The 27876-nt window shown below is 47.7% G+C and overlaps 1 protein-coding gene across 2 annotated transcripts; it reads left to right on the forward strand.

The window, feature by feature from the left end:
- The first annotated feature begins 117 nt into the window (after positions 1-117).
- Positions 118-27508, forward strand: NLK (nemo like kinase). Of its 2 annotated transcripts, none has more exons than XM_082068177.1 (12): positions 118-165; positions 701-1696; positions 16670-16799; positions 17945-18000; positions 20662-20768; positions 21006-21091; positions 21666-21875; positions 22824-22925; positions 23600-23686; positions 24601-24799; positions 25082-25175; positions 25710-27508. In XM_082068177.1, the coding sequence occupies exons 2-12, from the start codon at positions 1245-1247 to the stop codon at positions 25762-25764; spliced, it is 1578 nt and encodes a 525-aa protein (XP_081924303.1). In that variant the 5' UTR covers positions 118-165; positions 701-1244; the 3' UTR covers positions 25765-27508. The 2 variants fall into 2 exon arrangements, with proteins under 2 accessions (XP_081924303.1, XP_081924304.1); XM_082068178.1 differs by lacking the exon at positions 118-165 and having other exon boundaries at positions 456-1133; positions 1267-1696.
- The last annotated feature ends 368 nt before the right edge of the window (positions 27509-27876 follow it).

Below are 27876 nucleotides of genomic sequence, written 5' to 3' on the forward strand. Positions count from 1 at the left end.
CTCGGTGATTGGGTGGGGCCGGCTCTCGCGGAGCCTGGTGGGCCGGGTCCGATTGGCTGCGGGCGGGTGTCGGGCGCGCGCCCCGCATGGGGCAGGGGGGGCGGCGGGGGGAGGGCAGGCCGGTGCGCGTGCCCGCTGTGCGCTCCGCGCGGGCTCCGTGAGGAGGTGAGTGGCGGCGGGTCGGGCGGCCGAGGCGGCGGCGGCCGGGGGGCGGAGCGGCGCGGAGCGGCGGGGCCCTGAGCCCGCCGGGGCCCTGAGCCCGCCGGCCCCCACCCCTGCCTGCCGCACGCACGCAGCGGAGACCCCCTCCCCCCGCGGCCCCGGGCCCTCCCGCCCCGCCGAGCGGGGGCTGCAGCCGCCGGCCCCCCGCGGAGCGCTGCCCGGCCGGGCTGTCAGCCGCCCCCGCCGCCCCGCCGCCTCCCCCCCCCGCCGCCCCGCCGCCTCCCCCCCCCGCCCTCTTTATCCCGGCCCCGCGCTCTTCCCTGTCATTCATTTGTCACTTTCCCCGCTCCCATTTTTTCCCCTCGCCCCCTCTCCCTCTCGTCCCTCCGTTGTTTCCTTCCGTTCCCCGGCCTTTTTTTCTTCCGCCATCTATTTTTATCTTCTTTTCATCCCCCTCGCCTCCCCCCGCCCCCCCCGCCCTCCTCCCCTCCCTCCTGCCGCCCCCTTCACTCTCTCTGGGTGCTTGTGTGTGTTTCAGGCCTTCCAGGAAAAGTTGCAAAGTCCCGAGTTGTTTTTGCTGCGGTTGAGGGAGCAGGTGCCGGCAGCAGGGAGCGATGTAGGAGGCGCCCGGGCTCAGGGAGGCTCCGGGGACACATGGAGAGGATGTGGGGATGGCAGGGGTAGGCTGGGCAGGGCGCTCAGGGTGTGCCAGGCCAGAGACTCCAGACCCTCCTGCTGGAGGGGAGGGGGATTGATCGCTCTATTTCCTCTTTATTAAAAAAAAAAAAGTGAAGAAAAAAACCAAACCAAACCAAACCCAAGCCAGTTGCCCAAGGATGGAGTTTCAGTAGCCAACAACAGCCGGACTCGCGGGGGAAGAGGGTTCGTGCACTCACGCACACATGAAGAGATTCTCCAGATTGTTTGGCTTCGTGAAGAGATAAGGCCAGTTGAGCTCCATGTTTTTAAAGGTGGGCCGTGTGTGATGAAACCCAACTTCTTTTAAAGTGTAGCAGATTTCATTTTTATGGCCAAATGACAGCTTGACCCAGTTGTTATCCAATCAAAGGGCATTTTTTTGAATGTCTCTTTGTGGCACAACAGCCAACGCAAAAATGATGGCGGCTTACAATGGCGGTACGTCTGCGGCAGCAGCGGGTCACCACCACCACCACCACCTTCCTCACCTCCCTCCTCCTCACCTCCATCACCACCACCACCCTCAGCATCACCTGCACCCCGGCTCTGCGGCCGCGGTCCATCCCGTACAGCAGCATGCCTCTTCGGCAGCTGCGGCCGCGGCAGCGGCGGCCGCGGCGGCGGCGATGCTGAACCCCGGGCAGCAGCAGCCGTATTTCCCATCACCGGCACCGGGTCAGGCCCCTGGACCAGCTGCGGCAGCCCCAGCTCAGGTACAAGCTGCAGCAGCTGCTGCGGTCAAAGCGCACCATCATCAGCACTCACAACATCCACAGCAGCAGCTGGACATTGAGCCGGACAGACCTATTGGATACGGAGCCTTTGGTGTTGTCTGGTGAGTAAAGGACAAAAACTGAACCGATTTTTTTCCATTTTTTACCAGATCATAATTCATTCTTGGTTTTGTCATTTGAATCAGAATACAAGAAAACTGCTTACTGCTTTTTTTTTTTTGCTGGTTCTTCTCTGTTCTTAGAAAGTTGGCTTCACTGGGTTTTGTTGGCAGGCTGAGTTTAGAGCGGTGCAGGGCAAGCTCTGGCTAACAGGCCGCACCAGCAGCCTCTTCAGACAAACGCAATGTGCTTATGTACCTTCTGCGCATTTTATTAGAGTGCGCTAAGCTATGCTTCCTAAAGTTTCAGATTAACAAATGAGCATTAGAATATGTGTTTTGACCTGACTCGAGAGTTAAAAATTAAAAGCGTATGAAAATGTCTTCCGTCTGCAGTCACCTGTCAAGATCTTTGTCTGGGAGGCTGTTTGACCTGCGGTAGTATGCTGTGCGCCGCCTGAAACAGCATATCTGAACTTTGCTCTCCTCTCATAAATGTAAATGCGATTTTCTGTCTCGCTGTAGTGCTGCCTGCAGCCCTTTTATTCCCCCAGCCGCTATTTCAGAGGATTCTGTCAGTGGAGCATAATCTCTTCTAATACCTTTTGTGACCACCTAAACATAATGTACGTAATTATTGCCCTTCAGGATCACTGAAGCAAAGCTGGCATGAGTTTTGTGTTTTGTTTTTTTAATAAATGGTTGTCAGTTTACTGTATTCTGAGATGTTCGTTAGAAACATGCGAGCTGCCTCGGTGGTGTTTTCGGGAGCGTGTGTTGCAGCACACTTCCTGCGGCGCAAACGCAAAGTTTGAGCTGTGCAACTGTGTCGTGTCCCTGCAGAACTTTCCACAGCGTTTAGCTGACAAGACCTGCTGTGGTGCCTAAGGAGTTTCGCTTTAGGTGCTGTCCATACTTTAACTTTCCTGAGCTAGAATTGGGGGGTTGCAGGCTGTGCAGGACGGGCCTCAGAACCAGGCACGGGATCGCTGCGTCCCGGCCCTGAAGCCGCTCACTCGGAACCAGAGCCGTCCTTGGAACGAAATCGTGTTTTCTAAGAAGGCTGAGCGAGCCGCACGAGCCAGGCGTGGGTTAATGTTCCGGTTGATCCGGTGTCCCTGAATTCAGAAGGCCTAGGGAGTTAATTTAAATGCTGAGTTTTCAAAGTCGGAGGGGTGCTGTTGTTGGTTAGCCCTGCTGTGTTCCTGCTGTGGTACAGGGGAAAAAAGTTGGTGTAAAAATGAAAAATGACAAGAAATCTGCTGTAAAAAAATATCTAAAGATTATTTCAATTTGTTGATATATTTTTTTGATAAAGTGTGGAGTTTTTTTTAACTTAATTGTTACAAGCTTCTTTAAATTCGGATTGTTATGTAAGGTCAGACCTTGTTATCGTTTCTACAAGCATTTTGTTTACATGTATTTATTTCCTGGGTCTTTATTTTCTCAGTTTTATTTGCAAAATAATAAGGTGCAGAGAGAGATCTGCTTTTGTAATATTCAGTAGAATAAAAGGTCAGGCTTGCATATTTAAATATAATATCATGAAAAATGCTGGGGGGAAAGAAAGAAGCGTAGAAAGAAAGGTCTGTTCTGGGCCAGCACTGGTAGAACTGTGGTGCAGGGGCCACCCAGACCCCGACCACGCAACGGCCCCGGTGGGACTGTGCTCGCAAGTTGTCACCGCAGCGTTTGCTTCAAGATAACAACAGCTTAGAGAAAAGCAGAGAGGGAGGGGGTTAGGAAAAGCAGAAGCTGGAGGTCAGGCCGCCTGGGGAAGCTGCGAGGCTGCGCACAGGGCGACCGCTTGACTTCAGTTCCTCCTGCTCACGTGGGTTTGAACTCAGTGGCCGCTGTCGGGCTTTGGCGTTTCAGACGGAGCTCTGCAAGTGGAGAGTCTGGAAGCAAGAACTAAACTGCACTTTAGATTTCAGTTAAAAGGTGAAAGAATGCCTGTGTAATTTAATTTTAGCTGTGTGAGATAATGCAGCTGAACAGAAGTGTTGGTTTGGATATTTATAGTTTAAGTTGACTTAGGCGTGAAAAATGTATACTTTGGTACAAGTGCAACGTAGAGTTTCAGTAATGTAAGGCCTAAGCTAATTTTCAGTAAGGGTTCTGTTGCTTATCTCTCCTTCTGAGCATGTATTGGCGCTGGCAGATAGCTGGAAAGTTCATCTATGTGCTTCTGAGGGAAATGGATGTTATTTTACAGACAGTTGGAGTGTTTGAAGAAGTCGTCTTTCATCTTGCGACTCAGATGTGTCATTGCATTGTCTACAAAGATACGACTTACCCTGCAGTGGGGTTGGGCTAATAAGCAATCAGTAATGTGTGGCATTGAGTTTCCCGTTAGCTCACCGAGAGATTTGGACTTGGCAGTGGAATTAGCATTTGTCATTAGCTCATTTGTCTGGTACTTTATGATGTTTTGGGGTGGCTAATGTGCTGCTGGAGTGTTTCCCTCACCATCGTGCTTCAGCGTTTCCACGCCGAGCGCCGCAGGCCGGCGTTGCTGGGTTTGCGCAGGGCCGCTGCCTGGCCCAGCCGCTCGCCGCTGCGCTTCGCGGCAGCCGGCCTGGCACCGTCTCCTTTGGTACATGCGGATTTTAAAGTGAACTTAGGCCAAGCTAGCAAGGTAGAAAAGAATCTCTTGAACAATCAGCATTAAATTGCTGTATTTATCCATTTCCATTGTGCTCCACGGTAAAGGTGTGTCTATTAATGCAGTACCGGAGCTCGGTGTTTCTGAACTGGGACAAGGCGGGCGCTGCTGGAGCAGGAGCTGAGCAGGTGCCTCCCCCAGCTTTGCAGATTTGCCTCAATGAGCTCTGGTGTGGCAAATCGCCACGAGGAAACTTGTGTCCCTAATCCACTGAAAACAAAGCCATTTGCTCCTGAGTATTCACGGTTAACACATTCTTAAAGCGTTGGGAAAAAAATTCCAGATGTTCGTTTCGGCAGCAAACTCTGTGCCCTGGGTTCGGAATCGTCAGTGTGATTTTTGGAAGTCTTGTGCACGTTCTAAGAATAAGGAGCTGTCCTTTGCAGAACTGCTCCCTGCTTTGCTGGGGAGACGTGCTACTGCCATCTGGTGGGATTCCTCAAAATAATAACAATAATAATAATGAAAAGCTGTCTGCTGAGCCTGCCCAGGCTCCTGGCGTTGGCGTGGGGGCTCGCAGGGACCCTCTGCGAGAGCCGCGAGAGCCGTGCCCTGCAGACTCGGGGCCCGCGGCGCTGGAGCCGGAGCGATTGCGCTTGTGGCCGGTCCGAGCTGTTAATGCTGCAGCCGGGATTCTGTGGAAATGCCTCGTTGGTCGGGATATCTTACCATGGGGTGAAAAACTGAGGCTCTGGAAGGTGTGTGGGGATTGTATTTGTCTTATACGCATCTCTGGTTTTGAAAAGTTATTGTTGTTCATCAAAGATTGTGAAATCAAGCCATCTGTTTTTATTACCAAAACTATGTTAAAAGGCATCTCTGTGGGAAATCTGTTACAAATGACAATAGAAAAAAGTATATGATTACCAAAAAAAGTCCTGATTTACACAGTTTTAAATTGCAGCGTAGGTTTTAATGTATTTGCTCCTAATAGTCTTTATTCGGGAAGTCAACCAGCAGTGTGAGGTTCCCAGCAGTCTGGCTGTTGGTGTTGAGGCAGGACAGCACGTACAGGCTCCCACAGCTTTGAAAGGGAGAGATGGTTTATCCTGAATCTGTTCTTCATTCCTTGCCTTCAAAGGCCTGAAATCACTAACGTCATTCCTAAATAAAAATTGAAAGAATATTTGATGCCATCGATTGTTGCCTGAACCCTGAAACTATTTTAAGAGGGTTTTATCACTAAACTGATACTAAGCGCAGCAGTAGGAGAGACATTTTTAGGATAAACCGATAATCTTACTTTACAGGAACGTGTCGTGCTGAGCAAGTATGCAATATAGATAATTTGTTTTGGACAAAATTGCTAGAATGTATATTAGGATAAAAAGATGTTACAGCTTCAAAAAAGTGTGAATAACTGCAGGATAGGTTCCCCTTCTGATGTCTGAAATTGCTGTGAACCGCAATGATGTTTTGCATAGTTAATGCAAATAATAATGCAAAAGTCCACTCTGGTAGTTATGAAAAGTTTAGAAAAGATGAATGATGAAAATTTGTTTTATGGAACTTTTTAAGACCTTTGGCGTGAGGGATTTTTTCCAAAGCTGATGGTGTTTGTATCATAATCTTTTTCCGGTCCCTCAAAACTCGCCTGTTAGTGGAGGACAGTACCTGACCATGAGATGATGGCCTGTGTTAATGAGCGTTCAGACGGGCGACGGTTTGCACACCCTCTCCTGTGACAGAAATGCCGTTGCAGATGACGTTTTGTTCAACACTGTCCCGTTCAGGTTCCGGGGGGTCTGGCCCTGTGGTGGGCCCGGCCGGGCCGTGGGCCGCAGCCCCCCCGCGTCCTCCCTCTTCACCGGCCGCGTTGTTCCTCAGCAGCTTTCCTGCTGGCCGGGTGGCTGATGCAGACAGGCCGTGACTCCCTAAGCACCAGGCTGAGGCATTTTGATCCGGTTATTTCTTGGAGGAAACGGTGAGGCTGCCTGGGGCACCAGAGGCGGTTCTGGCAATGGGGACGTTACGGAGCAGAGGGCGTATTGTGTTTCACTCTTACATCACAATTTAAGGATCTGCAGGTGATTATCTTTAATAGCTATGCCAGTAGTTTTTAAAGGATTGCTTTATCTAAATTGGATTGTGTTTGTGAAGAAATACAGTAGAACAATGACATTATGCAGGTCTTTTATACGGGAAATTTTGCAAAGCTGGTATGTTTAAGTTGGGTTTTTTTTCCCAAATTTCATGAAAAGAAAAATTCTGTTAACATTTAAATGACTGTGTCCCCAAATGTGCTGAATTAAATGAAATGGATATAATAACTCCCTGCATTTACGTTAGGGGTTGGGAATTAAGTGAAATTCTATCTAAGTAATGGACCGGATTGTTCATTATTGTATTGGAAGATGATGCAAGGAGGAAGGAATGTGCATAACACCCTTTTCTCCAAGTTTTGGATGAATCAGTTCACTGTGAATTACGCCAGGGTCACGTTTCCCAGGTCCCTTCAAACGCAGGTTGGTTGTGTCCGGGTACGAGTGCACGGGGACACCTGCGTTGTCTCTTTGAGTTACAGCGGAACCGCTTGTGACTGGCCGTGCCACCTAATGCTGACTTTGTAGAAGACATAGTTCAGATGTTCTTTTCCCATTCCCCCCCACATACTCCTTCACCTTTTCTTAAGAGAGTTTACATTGTAGATGTCACTAACCCAGGCCCAGCAGTGCCTTTGGTGTGTGCACGGGGGTGCGGGTGTGAGCACACACGCCCGCTGTGTGTGTTGGATGGGGCTGCTGCGTTTCCTGGGGAACTTGGGATTGGGGCTGGAAACAGCTTGGGGCAGGTGAAGTAGAAGGAGGCCTTCGGAATGTGTTTGAAGTGGGTTTGATGACTTCTAATGGTTGTATCTGGGTCTCATGTATCTTTAATCCTCTGGAAAGTTCTGCCTTCTAGTCTGGAATACGTAACGTTCAGCTTTTCATATGAGAAAAGCTCGCTCAAGGTTGTGTAGAGCTTAAACTGAATTTGTGTTTATTTGATAATATAATTTGTAATGGTTTTTAAAATGGCACATGAAAAAAATCCCCAAAGAACTGTAAATTGTCAGAAAATAAGAGAACTGCAAAGCTGGCTTAGTCTGCAAAACTGAGCAGAGATGAATGAGTTTTATGATGGAGGGAGATCTTTGGGGCAGTAATGTTGTATTTTAGGTTAAACTATTGCTGTAGGCTCCTCTATGTAAGGAGACCCATCTGTTCTGTATTCGAGGGTTAGTTTTTGAAGTCCTGTTTGTGTGAGTTGTTCGTAAGCAAACAGAGAGCAGTGGCTTTGCTACTGGATGCTGTGTACCCAGGAGACGCGGTTCCCAGGTTCCGTGTGGCAGTTCTGGTGATGAGCACAGCGAGCCTTTGCTTTCTTCGGAAGAGGAGTTGCGACGGAGCAGTCGAGTCCTCGTTTTACACAGAGTGTGAGAAATGTTCCCCTCTGTATTTTTGAAGACGGCAGTGGCACACAGGGAATGCCACAATCTTCTTGCACAATCTGGGTTAACGTGGTCGGTGGAGCGTGCGGCTGGGCTGCAGCTTTTCATGGGTTCACAGGTGGGTTGGGGGCACCCAGGGGCACCGAGGGACACCCAGGGGCACCCAGGGACACCCGGACACTGCCGACGCTTCCGTTCTCGTACAGCGCTCACCTAGGGTGTGCTGAACCAATGTTCCTTACTGCCTGGAACCAAGGATGTGTTACAGGACTGTTCCAACTGATCCGAACAGAATTCCTACTGAGACAAAGAATGAATTGTGTTTTGGCGGGTCTTTTCCTACCTTTGCTGATGGTACCTTTGCTGTGTTTAGGTTTCTGTTAGTAGAATTTCTGTGCATGTTCCCAGACTCTGGAGATTTCTTGAGAATAGAACTGGCTACTTTGAATTAGTTTAAAATGAAAGTCCTTGGAACAGAGAATAAGACGATACGGGGCAATTTAGATCTTTAAATCCTTCTGGAATATGAGAAGCAAGGTAAAAGGCAGGATCTGTACTCAGAGCAGCTTCTGGGGTTTCCGAAAACCCATTTATTTCTGCTCAAAAGAATTCAATAGAGAGAAGCTTGGCTCAGTTACTGCAGTTTCCTCTGTAACCTTTTGAATCTAACAGTAAACACTTGATTAAAGATTAAGTTATGAATATTATTGCGGGAGTAATCTATCTGAAAATGTTTAGATTTTGTTTCTGAAATTCAAGTGTGTAGTATGCTCGGTATTTACTTAATAGCTGAAGTCCACTTTAACTTTCTGTAATAGATTATTTAATGACTGTGATCAATGACTATGTCCTCTGTTGCTTAGTACCAGGTATTTACCATTATATAATCACTTTCCGTAAACAAGCTATAGTTCCAGTTTTCCAAGGTGTAGCTGGGACTCGTGCCAGCCCGGCTGCCTCCGGTGACCTGTGAGGGTGGAAATGCTCACAGCAGTAGGGAGCGTTTGGAGGTGGCGCGGCTGTAGGGTCCATGTCACCGGTGTCACCTCTGGAGCGGTGCGGGTCTCCCTGGCGCCAGCTCCGAAATGCCTGTGTAGGGGCTGTGCTGGAGCCGGGGAGCCCCACGGCTCCACCGGAGTGCAGGACGGGCGTCTGACACCTCTAACCTTGGTTCTGTGCTGTAGAGTACACCAGTGGGCCATGTCAGCCTTGACACTGACGACTGTGGGACTTGGCCACGCAGAGTGTTTAAAAGTGCTTAGGAAGAATTCCAGCTTTAATCAGGAGGCTGTAGCAAAATTGGTGTGTCCTAGTAGTACCACTCTTTAATTTCCTGATGCGGTGTTTTTCTGTAAAGGCTTGGAAGCGTACATGTGTGAGTAGAACTGCTATGCTGTTTATGGTGTGGGATACAACACCGGAATGGTGTACTTGGATGAATGATCTTGTGTTATTTCTTTCCTTAGCCGTCTCTGCTGGTCTCGCGTGGCCCAGAGAGCGTCCCAGGGCACGTCTGGGGACACGGTGGCAGTGCTGATGGGCCCCACGGCCGTGGCCGCGTTGTCTAACAGAGAGCGGCACAGACCACGCTGGCGGGCAAACAGATGTATTGTTTAGAAAATTTTACCGTAGGTCACTTGATGTAATTCAAAGGAGTAGCAGTAGTATGCAACAGCTTAATCAAACACACTTCTTAATTATGAAGTGGGAAGTACCTTTTATTTGTTTTCTAAGTTATTACAGACAGCTCAAGGTATCAAAGTGCTTTTCTGAGCCTGTTTGAGAAGTCAGGGTAAGGTCTCGCACTGGTTCTGCCGCAGGGCAGTGGCGCTGAGCCGGGCTGACCGCGCTGTCCCTGCGCCTGCTGGGGAGAGCAGCGTTCGTGTTCTGTAGCTTTGGCTTGTTTGTTGTTTTCTGAAGCAGTTGAAGAAAAGTAGGTGAATGCTGACAGAATCGGGACCAGCCTTGACCTACTTGTGGCTTTTTCTCTGATCTGTCGTGGGCGCGTCACCCGATTGTTCTTTATGCTACTGCTCACTCCTTTAAAGCTCATGTAAAGGATGGAGAACTTAAAAAAATACACAGGCAAGGACTTGCTTTTACCAGAAAAACTAGATTTTGCAAATTTTGCAGTATTTCAGTCACTTGGGTAGTAATCCAAATGATCTCCCACAGAATTATCAACAAGGCGAGAAGCTGCGTTGGTCGCACGTTCTGCTCGAGGCACACAGGACAGCGTTTTAAACGTCTCGTGTCGCCCTCAGCAGCTCTTAATTCACGGTGCTGGTTACCCGTCTGCTTTAGTCTGGCCCTAATACCTTAATATTTGTGGAATTGCCCTTTGAATCCAATGATTACTTTTATGGAATTAAAAAATATATCCAAATAAACGTCTTGTGTAGTGTAATAACTTACTCGAGTTGTGGTTTATATAGGCAGTCAAGAGGTAAATAAAAAGGTCTCAAGCATAGCCAGAAAATTTTGTGTAGATGGGGAAATAAGTTTGATTTGGAAAACAGTTTCAATTTTAAGCTTCCATGAAGGAAGACAAATTAAACATTTTAAAATATATTAGCCATAACAGTATCCCTTTAATTTTCTATCATTTCTTTTAAGTAAGATACTCTGGATCAGTTTTTGTTGAAGGAGGCAGATTTCTTGCAGTAATCAGTTTTGCTTTTAGCTCTGATTTTTCAAGAAGTGCTAATGGCGCACGTGCTTGTGGGTGCGATGGGAAGGCACCCTTAACGTTAACGGAGGCGCATGGGTGCGATGGGAAGGCACCCTTAACGTTAACGGAGGCGCATGGGTGCGATGGGAAGGCACCCTTAACGTTAACGGAGGCGCATGGGTGCGATGGGAAGGCACCCTTAACGTTAACGGAGGCGCATGGGTGCGATGGGAAGGCACCGTTAATGTTAACGGAGGCGCATGGATGTGATGGAAAGGCACCGTTAATGTTAACGGAGGCGCATGGGTGCGATGGGAAGGCACCGTCAACGTTAACGGAGGCGCATGGTGCAGGAGGGGCTGTGCAGAGCTGGGCCAGCCCCACACGGGCTGTGAGGTGCGGGAGGAGCAGGCCGTTAACCCTTTCACGTGAAATCCCGCTTAGTGAAAGGGAAATCCAGGTGTTCCTCAGGCCCGTCTGTACGGTAAAGCTGTCAGCCTGTGCTCAGCCGTTTCTTTCCGGGATGAGTCCCGTCCCTCTGGGAGCGCCCGTTGCGGTCTGTGTTGAGAGAGCGGCTCTTTGGAGCGACTTCCCGTGCGCGTGTTTGGAGAGCACGCTGCACTGTCAGTTTTCCTCCTCGTAACTCACCTGGTGTGGCTTTTCCTTTAAAAGTTAGAGCTGAAATGATTGTGAGGATCTCCTTTGAGCGAGATTCTATCAGCTTTTGCATCTCTTGAACAATGCGTGTACAGCCAGAGGGTAAAACACATTATAATACCATGCTAATTGCAGGAGTGTGTTTGCTGGAACTCTCTTGTTGTGAAGAATCCAACAAACCCCGAACCCAGCTCTCTTCAGTGACGCCGCTCCGTTAGCCACGGCTCCGTTAGCCACGGCTCCGTTAGCCACCGCTCCATTGGCCACCGCTCCATTGGCCACCGCTCCATTAGCCACCCTCCGTTTGTCCCTGCAAGGGGACAGGAATTAACACGGTTTGTAGCGTACAGCACAGGCTCTCAATTCAGACTTGGCACATGGGGAGAAAAAGGTTGTGTAAAATTAGAGAAATGAGGGTCCTCAAATGAGCGAGCTTTGGTTACCCGTGTGCGAGGCTCCGTTTGAGCGGTACCTAATAGGCCATTAAGTGTTGGTGCTGGGTTTTTGTCGTGATTCTACAGAGAGCAGATACCCTGGATGTGGTGGCCTGTGTGTAAACTTTGTGTATGCGACCAGACCTTGTAGCTGCACAGCCTCTCCCTGCCCGTTCCCTTCAGTCCTGGGACTCTTTTGGGTTTGTGAACTTTTCTAGAGGATGTTTTATTTCATCCAGTGCTCAAATATATTTTGAGATATGCCAAGATATGATTGATTGTGATTATAAGAGTATAAAGTGTCTCTAACATTCGCCAGGCGAAAGCAGAACTCTTTTACATATTAACCTCAGTAGTTTTATTTTAAACTGCTGTTGTGGGTTTATTGCAATACTGTGTACTGAAGAAGTCGCATATTGGGTATCACATGCCCTCAGATTCGAGTTGCGTTATTTGTTTAAAAGTGTATATCAAATACGCCGGTGGGACCAGGTTGCCGTGTGCCTTAGGGTACGGCTTTCTGGAGACAGTCAGGCAGCTGAGGAAGAAAGTTCACTGGCTAATGAGAAAAACCTGGAAAGTAATCCTATTAAATCCCGCTTCTGATAAGTCCCGAGGTAAATTTATATGTATTTTGTATAAACATAAGGGAAAGTTCACATCTCTCTCAGAACAAACTCCGTCAGCAGTTTCCCACACCACCCCGAGAACATTCTTTCATTATCTTGTTTCTGGTAACAATTGCCGTGGAGGAGTCACACAGTTGTTTCTCTACCAGCTGAAGCGGCAGAGCAGCGTGTGCCCGACCGCGCTCACACCGGAGAGGTGGCGGCCCGGCCTGCGCCTGAGAACTTGCCATCGAGTGGCAGGGTCGGTGAAGGCTTCCAATGCGGAGCTGGAAGGGCCGAATGCCTGCAAGGAGCCTTTGAGATAACGCTTGTCTGTGGAAACAGTTTAACTAGACGTCTGGATTGTATCGTTCATCCTTTCTGTAGTTCTCTTACTCTTTAAAATGTTGTTATTTCTAGAGTGATTAGCCTGCAACGTCAGTAGAAGCTACAGTTTTTGTAAAGTAACTTTTTTTTGGGATATGGTTTATGTCAGACTCTTTTAAAACTTTTTATGTAGTTCCTAAATATAATGAGATATATATTTATATGGCGATGATGTAGGCAGGTGTGGGTGCCAAGGGGGGCACTGGCCACCAGCGCCACCAGCCAGGAGCCAAAGCGCTGCAGCCTGGGGCCTGGGACGGAGGACGTGGAGCTGCTGGGGAAGCGAAGCGTGTGCCGCGGTGTGAGAGCACTGGAAGCGGCTTTTTGCCGTGGTTTATACATTATGATAAAGAATCCTAAGTGATTGGGTGTTCTCATGGAAACATCTGGAATCATGTAATTCTTAGAGGCACAACTGAAGCCAAACTAGATACTCCTTGATATTTTTTCCCCTCTCCAAATTAAATTTATTAACTTTCTTTTGCTGGTTATATTTGGTTCAAGTCCTGGTCTCTTGTCTCTTTATCCCCAGCTGATGGTTGGGGGGTGAAGCACTGTGGACTCTGTAGTGCTGCCGTGCCCGCGTTCCTGCTGCTGCTGTCACCGCGGCCTCTGGTGTCACCGCCGGCCTCCCGTGCTGTCACCACAGCCTCGCCGGTGTCACCACAGCCTTGCTGCACCGGTGTCACCGTGGCCCCTGGTGTCACCGCCAGCCTCCCGTGCTGTCACCACAGCCTCGCCGGTGTCACCACAGCCTTGCTGCACCGGTGTCACCGCGGCCCCTGGTGTCACCGCCGGCCTCCCGTGCTGTCACCACAGCCTCGCCGGTGTCACCACAGCCTTGCTGCACCGGTGTCACCGCGGCCCCTGGTGTCACCGCCGGCCTCCCGTGCTGTCACCACAGCCTCGCCGGTGTCACCACAGCCTTGGTGCACCGGTGTCACCGCGGCCCCTGGTGTCACCGCCGGCCCGTGGCTCCCCCAGCGCGAGCACAGCGGGAACCGGCGGGTCTGGGGGCAGCAGGAGCAGAGCTGCCGTTCCAGTTGTTCCCTCAGTGAGCTCCTCAGAGATGTTGGTGCTTCCCTAATTTCTCTCGGGGATATGTGACCTGATAGCGTATTGCTATAAATAACTCTTTTCCTGCTATCAAAGCAGGTGCTGTACGCAAACACAAAGCAACGTTTTCAGCGTCTTTATTGGATGCTGTAAATACCCGCTTTTCAGAGAGGCTTTTTTCTTTCTTTGTTTCCTTTTTCTGTTCTCTGGAATACAGTCCCCACGTTTCTGATCTTGGCGACCTTGTCGGTTTTGTGCCGCCCCTTGCAGGGAGCTGCCAGGGGTGCCGTGAGGCTCCCGAGCTGAGGCGGGGGATGAGGAGCAGGGTGACGTTGTTGCAGCTATGGGAAGGAGTAGAGGGTACCCCGAATGCAGAACCGGGGGTCAGCCCAGCCAGGTTCCAGCAGGGGGACGCGTTAGTAACAGCATTGCTGTGTATGGACGGGATACCCCTAATGCAGAACCGGGGGTCAGCCCAGCCAGGTTCCAGCAGGGGGACGCGTTAATAACAGCATTGCCGTGTACAGACCCTGGCACTTATCTCTGCTCGGCCGCTGTTTGCGCTGAACCAAAGCGGCTGCTGCCCCGGTTTGCAGAGAACAGGCTCAACACAGCGTGAAATTGCCGCGCTGCCATTCACCTTCGTTAGAGTGAGATTGGTACCGGCCCCGGCAGGACTGGGCTCTGAGTGAATAATGACAAGAAATGCTGCTTTGGGAGTTTTACCTTAAAACATAATGCAGACTTCGAAACCATGTGTTTTATGGTCCATCTGATAATATGTATTATCACATTTTTCTTGTCAGTTGCTGGAATAATATTTATACTTACAAGATTTGGAAAAAGGCAGATAGGAAGTTTCTAAAGGCAAATATGGTTAAAAGGTGACTATTGAAAATAACTCCAAAAAATCTCGAGTGTAGGTTCCCGAAGCTGTGTTGCACTATAAAACGTGCGGCCTCCGGGATGTTGGTTGGGGAGGAGAACCCGTCTCCCAGTCCTGGAGCACCGAAGAGGTGACTCCCCTTTGGGTGTTTGCTCCTCCGCGCAGAGCCGGCCCGGCCGCTGCCGGCAGCTTCTGCTGCACAAACGGCTCTGGCTCCTGCCTTAAATTCGGCGTCATTTGTTGGTGCTGCGGCAACAGCGAGACCTGAACACAGCTGGAAATCTGCCGGCCTGTGGTTTGTAAGGACAAATGTAGTCATCAGGGTACCTGGCTGCATGGAGCTGCTTATGTGGTTACAGCATTGCACGAGAGGAGAGTTATCTTGGGCATCCCAATAAAAACATGCAGGAAAAAATGGAGGTTTCCTAACAACTGGAGATCTAGAAACCGTGTTTTGTAGCGAGGTTTGAGAAGTCTCACCTTAGAAACAGTGATTGGGAATCGAGGCACCATGATCTCCTTGCTCTAGTTTTATGGTTCTCATTATAAAATTCTATTTTCAGAATCTAATTACTTTAAATTAAAATACTTGCCATGTGCAAAGCACCTTATCGTTTCTGAACTACTATACTTGCATCCCATAAGCTCTGCAGGAGAAAGGCGGGTGTCATCCCTGCTTTACGTTGGTGGAAACTTGGATACCGTGTCCTGTTGCATCTCTGGGTGTAAAGTGATTTAGTGATGGATCAATTGAGAGTCTTACACTGGCCAGTGATCTCTCAGAATGGGATTATTACATTTTTTGCCTCCTTAGGAGAGGCAGAAGAAAGCAGTACACCTGACAAAATCAAATCTGTGTAACCGAGAGAACGTTTTCCCTTGCTCTGGTCTTTTGTGGGAGGTGACGGAGATGCTTGTGCTCAGGTCTGCTCCTCGGCTCGAGGCGTTGCTCTGACTGAGCTCCAGGCTGTGCGCTGGTATCCCAGTGTGCTGGTGTCCCCGTGTGTGTCCCAGTGTGCGCTGGTGTCCCCGTGTGTGTCCCAGTGTGCGCTGGTGTCCCTGTGTGTGTCCCAGTGTGCGCTGGTGTCCCTGTGTGTGTGTCCCAGTGCGCTGGTGTCCCCGTGTGTGTCCCAGTGTGCGCTGGTGTCCCCGTGTGTGTCCCAGTGTGCGCTGGTGTCCCTGTGTGTGTCCCAGTGTGCGCTGGTGTCCCTGTGTGTGTCCCAGTGTGCGCTGGTGTCCCTGTGTGTGTGTCCCAGTGTGCGCTGGTGTCCCCGTGTGTGTCCCAGTGTGCGCTGGTGTCCCCGTGTGTGTCCCAGCGTGTGCTGGTGTCCCCGTGTGTGTCCCAGTGTGTGCTGGTGTCCCCGTGTGTGTGTGTCCCAGTGTGCGCTGGTGTCCCCGTGTGTGTCCCAGTGTGCGCTGGTGTCCCTGTGTGTGTGTCCCAGTGTGTGCTGGTGTCCCCGTGTGTGTCCCAGCGTGTGCTGGTGTCCCCGTGTGTGTCCCAGTGTGTGCTGGTGTCCCCGTGTGTGTCCCAGTGTGCGCTGGTGTCCCCGTGTGTGTCCCAGTGTGCGCTGGTGTCCCTGTGTGTGTGTCCCAGTGTGCGCTGGTGTCCCTGTGTGTGTCCCAGTGTGCGCTGGTGTCCCTGTGTGTGTCCCAGTGTGCGCTGGTGTCCCCGTGTGTGTCCCAGTGTGCGCTGGTGTCCCCGTGTGTGTCCCAGTGTGCGCTGGTGTCCCTGTGTGTGTCCCAGTGCGCTGGTGTCCCCGTGTGTGTCCCAGTGTGCGCTGGTGTCCCCGTGTGTGTCCCAGTGTGCGCTGGTGTCCCTGTGTGTGTCCCCGTGTGCGGTGGTGTCCCCGTGTGTGTCCCAGTGTGCGCTGGTGTCCCCGTGTGTGTCCCAGTGCGCTGGTGTCCCTGTGTGTGTCCCCATGTGCGCTGGTGTCCGTGTGCCGGCACTGGGCACCCCAGGCTGGGCTGCATGTGCCCTGCTCAGCAGCCACGGCTGTGGCTGTGGACTCCGGTACAGGGCGTGATGCCCGTTGCTTCATGCTTCTTTGCCTAGAAGTGTCTTTGTGTTGTTTTGACTCACTGTCTAATTTGAGAACAATTAAAGAACTCTAAAACACTCCTTTCTGACTCAGAAGAGTTGTCTAACAGTCATATGTGATGTTCTGAATCTTTTATTTCGCAGGTCAGTAACAGATCCGAGAGATGGAAAGAGAGTTGCACTCAAAAAGATGCCCAACGTCTTCCAAAATTTGGTCTCTTGTAAAAGGGTCTTCCGGGAGTTGAAGATGTTGTGTTTTTTTAAGCATGACAATGTAAGTAAATTCAAAGTCATTTTCAAGTATTTGATAAAACCTGATTGTAAAATGGAGCTGTCTATAACAGAAGTTTGGGGGTTTTTCTTTTAAGTTATAGATTATCTGAAATGCTTTAAAAGTTCTCTGATGTTGTGGTTATCAGACTTCCTGGACACTCAGACAGTAGTGTTGCAAACACTCTAAAAATGAAATCCAAGGATATTAATAATTCCCCTTCCAAAATGTTTGCAAATAGACAGGTAGTACATTTCTGCCTGTTCTTGCTTTAGGCTTCAGGTAACTGCCAGTGTGCACAAAGCTGTGCCAGCTGGAGACGCTTTTGCTCCCAAGCTGTTTCCTGCTCCATGTCCCCGTCCCCTCTGGAGTTCCCTGCGGCCTCGGTGCCCGGCAGAGCGGCTGTGCCGGCGCTCCCGCCCGCTCTCGCTGCCGCCAGCTGCTCGGGTTAAAACACATAGAAAACGGCCTGAACCGGCCCCGCGGTGGGGTCCGGGTGGGCCCGGCCGGCCGCGCGGGGCCCGGTCCCGCAAGCCGGGCCTTAAACTGCCCCTCGCCAAGCTCTTCGGTGCGGAAAAGAGCTTATGGAGAACTATAACATCGAATAAAAGCATCTCTGTAAGTGCTCGGAAGTTGAGCCAAGATCGTATTTTTTCCTGTGGGAAGGAAGTGAATTCTGTGCTGCTGCTTTTCAACCTTTCGCTTTGTGCGGAGCTGAGCGTCCGATGGGAGTGTGAACAGCGTAGGGGTTGGTAATTCCCAGCCGTGTATCACAGACTCTGGAAGGTGGAAGGCAGAACGAAGTGGAAAATCTTTTGCTTTTGTCTTTCTTTGCTAGAATTACTTGTTTCAAATATTTTATGGTAATATATATACATTTGCAATAAACCAATGTTAATTGGGTAGATAAATGTATGCTTTTAAGCTAGTACTTGAACAGATGGAAAAAGTTTCTCTAATTAAAAAAAGAGAGGCCCTGAGTGTGCAGAATATGTGAGCTGGGGTATGAAATTCGCGCTCTCGGGAGGCCGCGTCCGTCTGTCTGTGCGGGACGGAGCACAGCCGGCTGTGCGGAACGGGCAGCCCCCCGACTGAAAGGATCTGGGTTTGTGTGACGGACAGGCCTTGATCCTCTGTGGTCTTTCTAGGTACTCTCTGCCCTCGACATACTCCAGCCTCCACACATCGACTATTTTGAAGAAATGTATCCTAAATATAAAATAGAGCATCTTAATTGAGGTAGGTGTGATTTTCATTAGCTTAAAACTGCAGGTAGTTGGTGGAGTCTGTGGAACAGAACGACAAAACCTCGAGCCCGTGTGTGAGCAGCCAAGGAAGTGAATCTCCATCAGGAGCTCTCAGTGGCCGTCCGGCTGGGGGTGAGCGTGCAGGGTGCAGCGTGGCGCGGTGGACGCGGCAGAGCCGCAGGGCTCGCGGTGATCGCCCCACGCACCGCGGCTGCTGACGCCGGTTCCCCAAACGTTGTTCTGGACACTAACCCAGGCATTCAGCTCCCGGCGCACAGCTCACTGCCGTGGCTGGACCGTGGGACGCTGGGGTTTAGTTACTGCTTCTCTGCATGACCCACTTGACAAAACAGTTAATGGGTGCAAAGTTGTTATTCTTTATTTTTAGACAAACTGAACTTTGTGAAATATGGTTTGATCTATTTATATCTTGAACTGATTGGTGAAGAAAATAGGTGTATTTTAAAGTCTGATTTTAACCAAAGTACAGCGTGATTTACTGACTGACAAACAACTTCGGTGGTTGAAAATCTCACTACACTACACCAGGGCTTTTTTGCATCAATGTTAAGATAAAGCTCTTAAATTTTGCCTTGGTATGTATTTCATGTGAACAGCATATAAATAGTCTTCAGAAACTGGATTTTGGTTATTTGTACTAGTTCAATGCCCTCATTTCAGAACAAGTCAGATGAGTTGCAAGTCAGATGTAGGTTAAGGATCACTCCTTCCCTGTAATCGTACGGTCAGGAAGAGTTAAATGGGATGAGCTTATTTTGATGAGCTTATCTATGGCCAAGTTTTGAGTATAAACCCAGAAATGTTAGGTTTCTTCATGGTTAACTGATTCTAAGTCATCCTGATTAGTGTTTTATAAGGCTGGGGTTTTTTTGGTGTTTTTTTTTTTTTAATTTGTTTTAATTTCTTGACTCTGGTATTGGTAATAGAAGACTATTTGCTTTGTATCATCTTCTTTCTGATTTCTTTAAAATTAATTGCAGTCAAGTGCAATTAATTAGAAGAACAAATGAGTAGGTGTTTCAATTTATATACACATTTTTAATTGCATGTGTTTCTGCTTACTGGGGAATAAGGAGAGCTTACTTCGGGTTAGTTTTTGAGAAAATCAGGTAACTATATTCCGTATTTAGGGGATGCGGTTGTAAAAACTTCTTTTATTGACCCACTAGTACAGTTCCTAAAGATGTCATAGGGATGTTCACGTAGCGATGTTCACGTAGCGATGTTCACGTAGCGATGTTCACGTAGCGATGTTCACGTAGCGATGTTCACAGTGTGCTGGCCTCTTCCAGAGAAACGGGCTGTAGAATTGAGTTTTGAGGTATGCAGAGACTCGGGAAAGAAGGACCCGAGTCACGATGACAACTCCCCAGCACAGTGTGCGTTATTCCTTCGCAAATCGCCCGTCACTTTGTGAAATTTACCCACTCAGCAGGTCTCCCAGTCAACAGAGTAAGTGAAGTTGTTCTGTGCCATGCATTTGCCTTGGTAATTATTCTGAAGCAAATTGGTACATTTGTAGTTCTAATTTTATACAGCTACTTAACTAATTACTGCTGTCAGTAGCAATTTTGATCTGCGTGTAATGTTCAGCTTAGCTGCGTATTACAGCTCCGGTGACCACTCGTGGCCAGGGAAGGGAAGGGGGAAAGCTGCAGGTACCTGTTTGAAGAGTTGACTGAAATCCCACGGGATTTTTGTGGTTTGTTTTTGCTAAACGTTTCTAGTCCTGGCCGAATAAAGTCATTGACTGGTGCAGAAGCTGCCACGTTCGTAAAGGCAGGAGCGCCAAGCAAGTGCTGCTTTTGCTCGTGTTTCGAGATCCTCATTAAATTACCCAGAGACAATAATCAGATCGCCGCTGTTGGAGTTAATGGCACCTCTGAGCCCCGTCAAGAGAGCTTTATTTAATGCGCCGCAGACCTGGAGTGGTGCAGGTGCCATTTCGGGCCCTCATTTAATTTAAGCTGCTTTAGTTGGCATGGCAACTAGTGGAGACATCTGGGAGACATTATGCTTGGGATTGAGATTTGGGAGGATTTGTGGTGTAGCAAAACAAAAATCTTATCAGAATAAAGTGCAGAGTAATGCTTCTGCTTTGTTTTAATATATGTTTTACTCTAAAAATGGGATGTGAAGATTTGTTGCAGGCATGAGGTAAAACCCAAATTTTAATAGGCTGGTATAAATATTTAGGAGGGCATTTGCAAAAGGAAAAGCTAAATTAGAGGACTAGAAATTACGGTGCTGCAAGGTTGGTTTTATTCTTTATTAATGCAATTTTAGTTTGGGGTGGTTTGGGTTGAAAAGCTGGCAATGTTTCATTTATAAAATTGATTTAGTGTGGTGTGCTGAGAGCAGATGGACGGCTTTATTTCCATCCTGTAAGGGTCTGGAGACTCGGCCCCTGAAGACGCTGTCTCGGGCTCCCTCGGGGCTCTGCCTCGCAGGAGCCCCCACTCGCGGGAGCCCCCACTCACGGGAGCCCCCACTCACGGGAGCCCCCACCCACGGGAGCCCCCACTCACGGGAGCTGGGGGGAGGCTTGAGGGATTATGTGCTGGACATTCTGCTTTTACCTTAACTAAGATTTGAAGATACGTTGTCACTGAGTTGATGCAGAGTGACCTCCATAAGATTATCGTCTCTCCTCAGCCGCTCAGCTCGGATCATGTCAAAGTTTTTCTTTACCAGATTTTAAGAGGTAATTTTTCTTCTTTTAAATCTAATGAAAATTGTGTAGCAGCACTATTCTGTCTTTCTCTTTCTTGACGTTTATTCTCGAGACATCCTCATCTTGACTAAGTTTCCCTTGGAAACTCTTTGTATTTCATGTTGTGCATGAACAGCAAGCACCAACGACTGTAGTTGTAAGAGTGGCAGCTTAAACTTCTTCCAAAAGTTAAAAAGGTATTTATTTTTATTTCATTTAATATTTCAGGTCTGAAATATCTACATTCTGCTGGCATTTTACATCGAGACATCAAACCAGGAAACCTCCTTGTGAACAGCAACTGTGTTCTTAAGGTGCTACTTGATTTTATTGAAAATGTACATGTGTAGATGCTGTTCATTATAAATCAGTCGTTATTGTTTTAAACAAGAACATTTCATGTGAACACTTTGCCTGAGTCATCTTAAAAGAGAAGCAATCCTACAGATTCTTTAGCAATTCTAAAGGAAACAGGCGGCTTCCTCTCCCATGCTCTCCCTGCCTCTCCCCACTCCTCAACCTTTCTGTAATATTGAGGCGTATCACGAACAACTTAAATCTGGTTTGAGATTAAATATTCTCTACCCAGAGGTTGGCAATATTTTTTTAATGCAAAGCTTTTTAATATTTTAGATGATCAGTGTTGTAATGCCAACTAAAAATGTACCATGATTTCAAGTGAAGCTGTAGGAAGTCTAACGGGCTGTGGAATGGAGGAGCTATTCCTCTTCCTATTCCACTTCCCATTGCTCGTGCAGTCACAGCAGATTGTCTGACTGATGTAAACGCTCGTTTGGAATTCCCTGCCTCGCCACCAGAAGGTTGCCTATTTGAAACGCATTAAGTGTTTTGGTTATTTTAATTTTCTTATTTGCCTTCTCAATTTAGATTTGTGATTTTGGATTGGCCAGGGTGGAAGAATTAGACGAATCCCGCCACATGACTCAGGAAGTTGTCACTCAGTATTACCGGGCTCCCGAAATCCTGATGGGCAGCCGGCACTACAGCAACGCCATCGACATCTGGTCCGTAGGCTGCATCTTTGCAGAGCTACTTGGGCGAAGAATATTGTTTCAGGCGCAGAGTCCCATCCAGCAGGTATCACCACGTTTCCCTTGGCGTTTTGTTCTGCCGCATCATTTCGTGCCGTCAGTCACACCGATGCCTTGTGAACCTCAAACCTGCTTTTGTTGTGCTTGGTTCACACGCAGGCGAATAACCAGGCTCTGTGTAGCGCTGCAGGGACAGCGCCCAGACAGCGGCAGGAGTAGTGGTTATCAACATTGGCTTCAGCAATGCGCGTTTTGTGTGCGGTCTGCTGCAGTACCAGTGCCTGCTGTAGCATTTTATTGCCATAGGGAAAGGTGATATAGCCAGGATCAGGTGTTTTTTAACAACTAATATGAGAAAGTAATAAGTATTAGCAGTACGTTTTATGTCAAGACACTTGAACTCTTTGAACCGCCAGTTAATAGCAGTGCTGAGACTGCTCCATTTTAGTAACGACCAAGTGTGTAAGAAAGTAGTGAGTATTTAGTTGTGTAACTGTGGCCAGGTATAAAAACATGGGATGCGCCAGAATACTTCATCACCACCCCAACAGCAAGCGAGCTGATAGAATAGATGTACATCTCTGATCCTGGAGTGCGGTTTGTGCAGTAGATGAAAAGAATGTCTGCAGCAAGATACTAGAGATGGATGCATTTATACTTCTAAGGGAAGGAACAAGATGTGGCGACATAAAAATGCTTATCTGCAATGTCGCAGTATTTCTTAATGACGTGAAATGGACTTTTAAGTTACAGTAAAATATTTTACTAAACCTGTAAACAAAAAAAGCTCCCAGACTTGAAAATCAGCTTCTGTTAGGGCTTTTCCAGTGAAATTACAAATGTTTGTACTTGCTATGGACTAAATGTATACGTTAATATTTGTAATTTACTGTCCGTAAAGCAGTGGTTGTGATTGATGCCTGCAATAGTTGACGTTAGCGTAAGGATGTGCTGTCGTAGCGGTGTCTGAGCTGCGCTGTGTGTTGTGCTGCAGCTGGACCTGATCACAGACCTGCTGGGCACGCCGTCGCTGGAGGCCATGCGCACGGCCTGCGAGGGCGCCAAGGCTCACATCCTCAGGGGTCCTCACAAACAGGTACGTGCGCTCGGCCCCCGAGGCCGCGCTTTGCTCTGTGCGGGCGTTTCAGGGCATCCCGGGATCCTCCCCGCCCGTGTGCTCACAGAGTCTTTGGTTGGAGGTTTAATCTCGTGGCTGTCGCTGCCTGCAAACCGGGTTCCGTTTACCAAAGGTGTTGTGGTGTCGCAGCGACGTGGGTCGATGATGCAGTTGTTCAAACGGTTGGGTGCTGACAACGCCACCATCCTGCGCGGGAGCTGCGCCGCGTGCTGGGCTGCGCTGGCCCTCGCCGCGGCTGCTCCCTTTGCAGCTCCAAGCACGCTTCGTGTTCGAATGTAAATTGGTGGCTTTTCATCCTTTAAAATGGAGATTTTGGTGTTTATAAATAGCTAAATGTTACCAGTTTCTTAATTAGATTAATAGGGAGAGAAAACCAAGTTAGAAACTGGTGATTACTGTGTCATGCAGACTATTTTCGTCGATGTAGGTGAGCGCAGTGGGAGTGAAGGGGTGAAGCATTTCGCTGCTCTGTGTAAAAATAGTGGTCGTACTGGTGTTGGGAAGCGTTGGGCAGCGCGTCCCCTGTTTCAGAGTCTGCCCGCAGTAACTCAGGTAAAGCTGGAACCGGGTTTTCTTGCCGATGGGTCTGACGGGACAACTCTGTGCTTTTCTTTCTCCCGTGTCCCCTGCAGCCATCCCTCCCTGTCCTGTACACACTTTCCAGCCAAGCGACACATGAAGCAGTTCATCTCCTTTGCAGAATGTTGGTCTTTGACCCAGTAAGTATTATTTAAAGTATTTCTAATGCTTTTTGTTTTAGCAGTTTGTGCTCTCTGCCACTTAATATTTTAAGAGAAGGACTGCTTTAACTGGTTATCTTCTGCATTGCATGTCAGTATTTCGGGGTCTGTAAAAGACATGAAGGTATCATCTTATAGTTGGTCAATTAGTTTCCCCCTGGAACGGGGGTTTCGCATTTAAGATCGAGTGGTCTTTTGAAGAAAGCCACAATGGGCGGGAAAGAGGAGGGTGTTGTGAATCACGCTCTTTTCCTGGCGAGGTGTAGGTAGCAGAACATCAGAGACGTTGGTGCAGTTCTAATTAGAGACACGTGGGTGTTCGTGGTCTTGCGACACACAGAAATTGCTCCTGCGTCCGCAGTCCCGCGGCAGGATCCTTTTCTAATGAGAAATCGCTGCTGTGGGTTTGGGATTCTGGAACACGTTATCAGCAATCCTTAAATTTGCGTTTTATTTTAAATAGGTACTTAAGGACACACTGAAATGTTTTGCAGAGTATGGACCCACAAAATGCCATATTTGCTAGCATTACATTCATATTTGCTAATATTACATTATTCGGGCTTACTTTGATTTATTGTTGGAGTCATAGTTTTAAGGTTATCAGGATAAAGTAATTATTGAAAAATACATTTCCAAGAGTCACATTGGTAGCGTTTCTGTCCTGAGTGGAGCACAGAAAGGCCAGTGTCCTCGTTTTGCAGTCAGACCTTCCCCCTGGTGGCAGTTTGCAGATCAGAAACGCTTCCTGACCTGAACTAATCCTTTAACGTGGTTAGGCATTTATAAAACAATTTAGAGTCAATTGGTAAGTGTTTGTTAAACTGTTTCAGTGCCTCTGAACACACCCTGACTCTTTTTTTTTGTTTATTTTCTTTAAATGCAATGTTCAGTCCAAAAGAATATCTGCTAAGGATGCCTTAGCTCACCCGTATCTTGATGAAGGGCGGTTGCGATACCACACCTGTATGTGTAAATGTTGTTTTTCCACATCGACTGGAAGAGTTTATACGAGTGATTTTGAACCCATCACCAATCCCAAATTTGATGACACTTTTGAGAAGAACCTCAGTTCTGTTCGGCAGGTGAAAGGTGAGCGGATGCACCTGTGTGTCTATTGCAGTGGGTGTGGGTGGGCTGTGCAATCTGGACACTTACGCTGACCCAGCTCGTGTTTTCTGGGGTGTCGTTTTCCATAGTAGCTACTGAAAATCATTTATTTTCACTAAAAGAACAGAATAGCCTGTAAATGGTGAGACACAGAGTCTCGCGGTTCCCAGCGGGCGCGTTCTGCTCGCGCGGACGGGGCGGGCAGGGAGTCACCTGCGCGACGTCCTGCGGCGTTAACGGAACCCTGTGCTCTGTCCCGTACAGAAATCATCCATCAGTTCATTCTGGAACAGCAGAAAGGAAACAGAGTGCCTCTCTGCATCAACCCTCAGTCTGCTGCTTTTAAGAGCTTTATTAGGTAACTGTATGTAATCACAGCTGATACTCATTCCCGTTTCTTAGTAGTACAGAACTCACACATCCCAAATGTTTCTATGTTTGAAGTTTTTGAGAGTAGGAAAGGCCCCTAGATAATTTCTGCAAAAAATACCTTATGGACATGTCTGGTCAAATTCTAAAAGTACTTTTGTGAGTTCTTCTAGAATAAAGTAAAATGTGCAGAAATTTCAAGTAATATTTTTGCGTAAAAGCACAAAAGTCAGACTAAAGACTAGAATGGAAAGACTGACCATTTGAATCCTGATTGTAGAACCGCACTGTACAGACATGAAAATGAATTACTTACAGGTGAAGGACCGTTAGGGAGATAAGTAGGCGAAGTATAGCGAGGCCTGGTTGTCAGAGCCGTAGGCGCTGCTCTCGGGCTGCGCTGTGTTGGGTCCGGTGGGTTGTGTGTTTTCCGTGCGATGTTTGCTCACTGGTCGAGCATTAACTTTCTCGTCTGTTAGCGACTGCCAATGAACACTGGTTTTCTGTGTCGCCCGCATTCTAGTTCCACGGTTGCTCAACCCTCTGAGATGCCGCCATCTCCGCTGGTTTGGGAATAACGTGGAAGATAATTTACTACTGAAGATGTAATGTAGCTTTCCACTGGAGTCTGGGATTTGCAATTCTGGAGGTTAATCATGCTTGTACTGTAATTTTACTAATGAAGTTTTAAATTAACAACCACTACTTGTACAATATGAATAATATTTAGAAATGTACTAGACTTTTAATCTTGTAAAGTGGTTGTGCTTTTAGAAGAAACTGTTTTACCCAGAGCTGCAGGTGTTTTCTGCATCGTGGTGCCGCTGCGATGGCTCAGCGCAGGACAGACGGAATCCAACCAAATTCGGGGAGCTTTGTTCTCTTTGCTTTTATTTCTTTTTTTTATGGAAGTGGGATTGTACAACAGCCAGACGTACGTTTTGATATCGAGCCATTCCTGAAGATTTGGGGTTTTCTAAAACTAAGGAACACAGAACACTTGACCGCGACCAATGCCGAGGTCCCGTCGGGTGACGGTGCCCACGGCCGCGGCCGCGTCACCCGGTGGTCAGGCCCTATAAATAGCTTCTCACTAGAGCTGTGATGGTGATGTGTGCTGTTCTAAATCAGATGTTGTGAGTAGAGAGAATGAGTTTGTGACTAGGAGAGACTAAACTTCTGTTTCCTTACCCAGTATAAATATATATATATATTTAATCTATTTTTATTAGAAGTTTTTCTGCTCTTTCTTACATAAAACCCCCAGCATGCATCTTCTATGTGTGTAAATAATTCAGTTTATGGGCTAATTTCAGAGATCCCGACATCGTTGCTGTATAGAGAGGAACTAGCTTGCACATTCTAGGTCTGTGAAATTTTGTGAGAACTTTTTCCTGCACTGGACAGTCGAGAGAAAAAGAAAAAGGAAAAAAAAAGCACCTAGGGAATTGCGTTAATTGTGTTTGTGTCGTTAGGCGAAGCTGTGGAAGTCTTGAGATGTCACAGTAGGACATAACTCTGATTACGTTTGGGCTGATTCCCTTTCTGTTGAACACTGAATTCTGTGCATATGTATATAGGAACACGAACCGAAGGCTCTACCTCCTGGAGTATCCAACTTGCTTTGTTTACCTCCACATGAGTTTTGTTTTTTAAGTTCAGTGTGGAGACTTGAAACTTGAATGTCCCTTCCAACTTTTGTATTTAAAACGACTAGAAAATCCGAGACTGTTTTTCACCTGTACAAAGGAATCCTGAAGGGTGGTCTGAAAATCTGAGCATTGGTCTGGAGAAAACCGTGGTGTTTGCTATGGACAATTAACTGTTAAAGTTATTGTAAGTTATCTGTATTTAGCAGAGTATTTTCAACAAGAGTGATCTGAGCTGAAATTGGAGACTATTAGTAAGTTATGTTTGGAAGTTTTAACTTCAATGAAGTAATTATTTGCTGTGAAAGAGACAAACATTGAATAACTGAACAAAGATGGTGCAATATCTTTGTTTTTTATGAGGCTCCTGAGAATAAACCAACTGAAGCATTTCAATTCACTTGATTGAGAATCGTGTTTAATTAAAGAGCCCCAGAAGACACTGGTATGCAAGGTAAAATCTCAGAGGTTGGTCAGTTATGTGGCACACTTGCTGGTCACTTTGTACAATGTAGATTTGAAGTACAGTGGTGAAAACATTAAATGTGACATTTGAAAAAGAAGCGGCGTTATCTTTATTTCCTGTCTGATCTCCCACCGTTATTTAAGAATAAGCTGTTACCTCTTGATTAAGTGCTGTCTAAACGAATACAAGTAAAAAGACTTTATAACATCTTGGTTTGGCCATGGTTTTGGTTTTTACACACACGTATACATACATATATGCGCATATGTATGACTTCCTAAACAAAATATTCATTGACTCTTTAAGCTTGATCCTGGATGAAGGCAAAACTTGCTGATTAAATCAAAACAAGCACCTGCCTTGCGCTTTGAGGGGAAGCTGAGAGACATCTGGCCAAGCATGGATGGTACTTCATTTGCGAAGTTTATTTTTCCAACACAAATGTCATTGTTTTCTCAAGGTGATGCGAAGGAGCTGAACGAGGTCAGCTACGGAAAAGTTGCTAAAGTCAGTTTCCTGATGTTTGGTGACATATCATTGACTGATTCAAATCGATGAATGAATGGAAGTTACGA

Source organism: Streptopelia decaocto (assembly GCF_964273445.1).
Source record: "Streptopelia decaocto genome assembly, chromosome: 18".
Taxonomy (NCBI): Eukaryota; Metazoa; Chordata; class Aves; order Columbiformes; family Columbidae; genus Streptopelia; species Streptopelia decaocto.

Bases quoted from the DNA above. Each gene is read 5' to 3' on its own strand.
- NLK (XM_082068177.1), top strand. From the start codon at position 1,245: ATGTCTCTTTGTGGCACAACAGCCAACGCAAAAATGATGGCGGCTTAC. The intron at 23,687-24,600 runs GTAAGTATTATT...TGCAATGTTCAG, and splicing joins GAATGTTGGTCTTTGACCCA to TCCAAAAGAATATCTGCTAA. The intron at 24,800-25,081 runs GTGAGCGGATGC...TGTCCCGTACAG, and splicing joins TTCTGTTCGGCAGGTGAAAG to AAATCATCCATCAGTTCATT.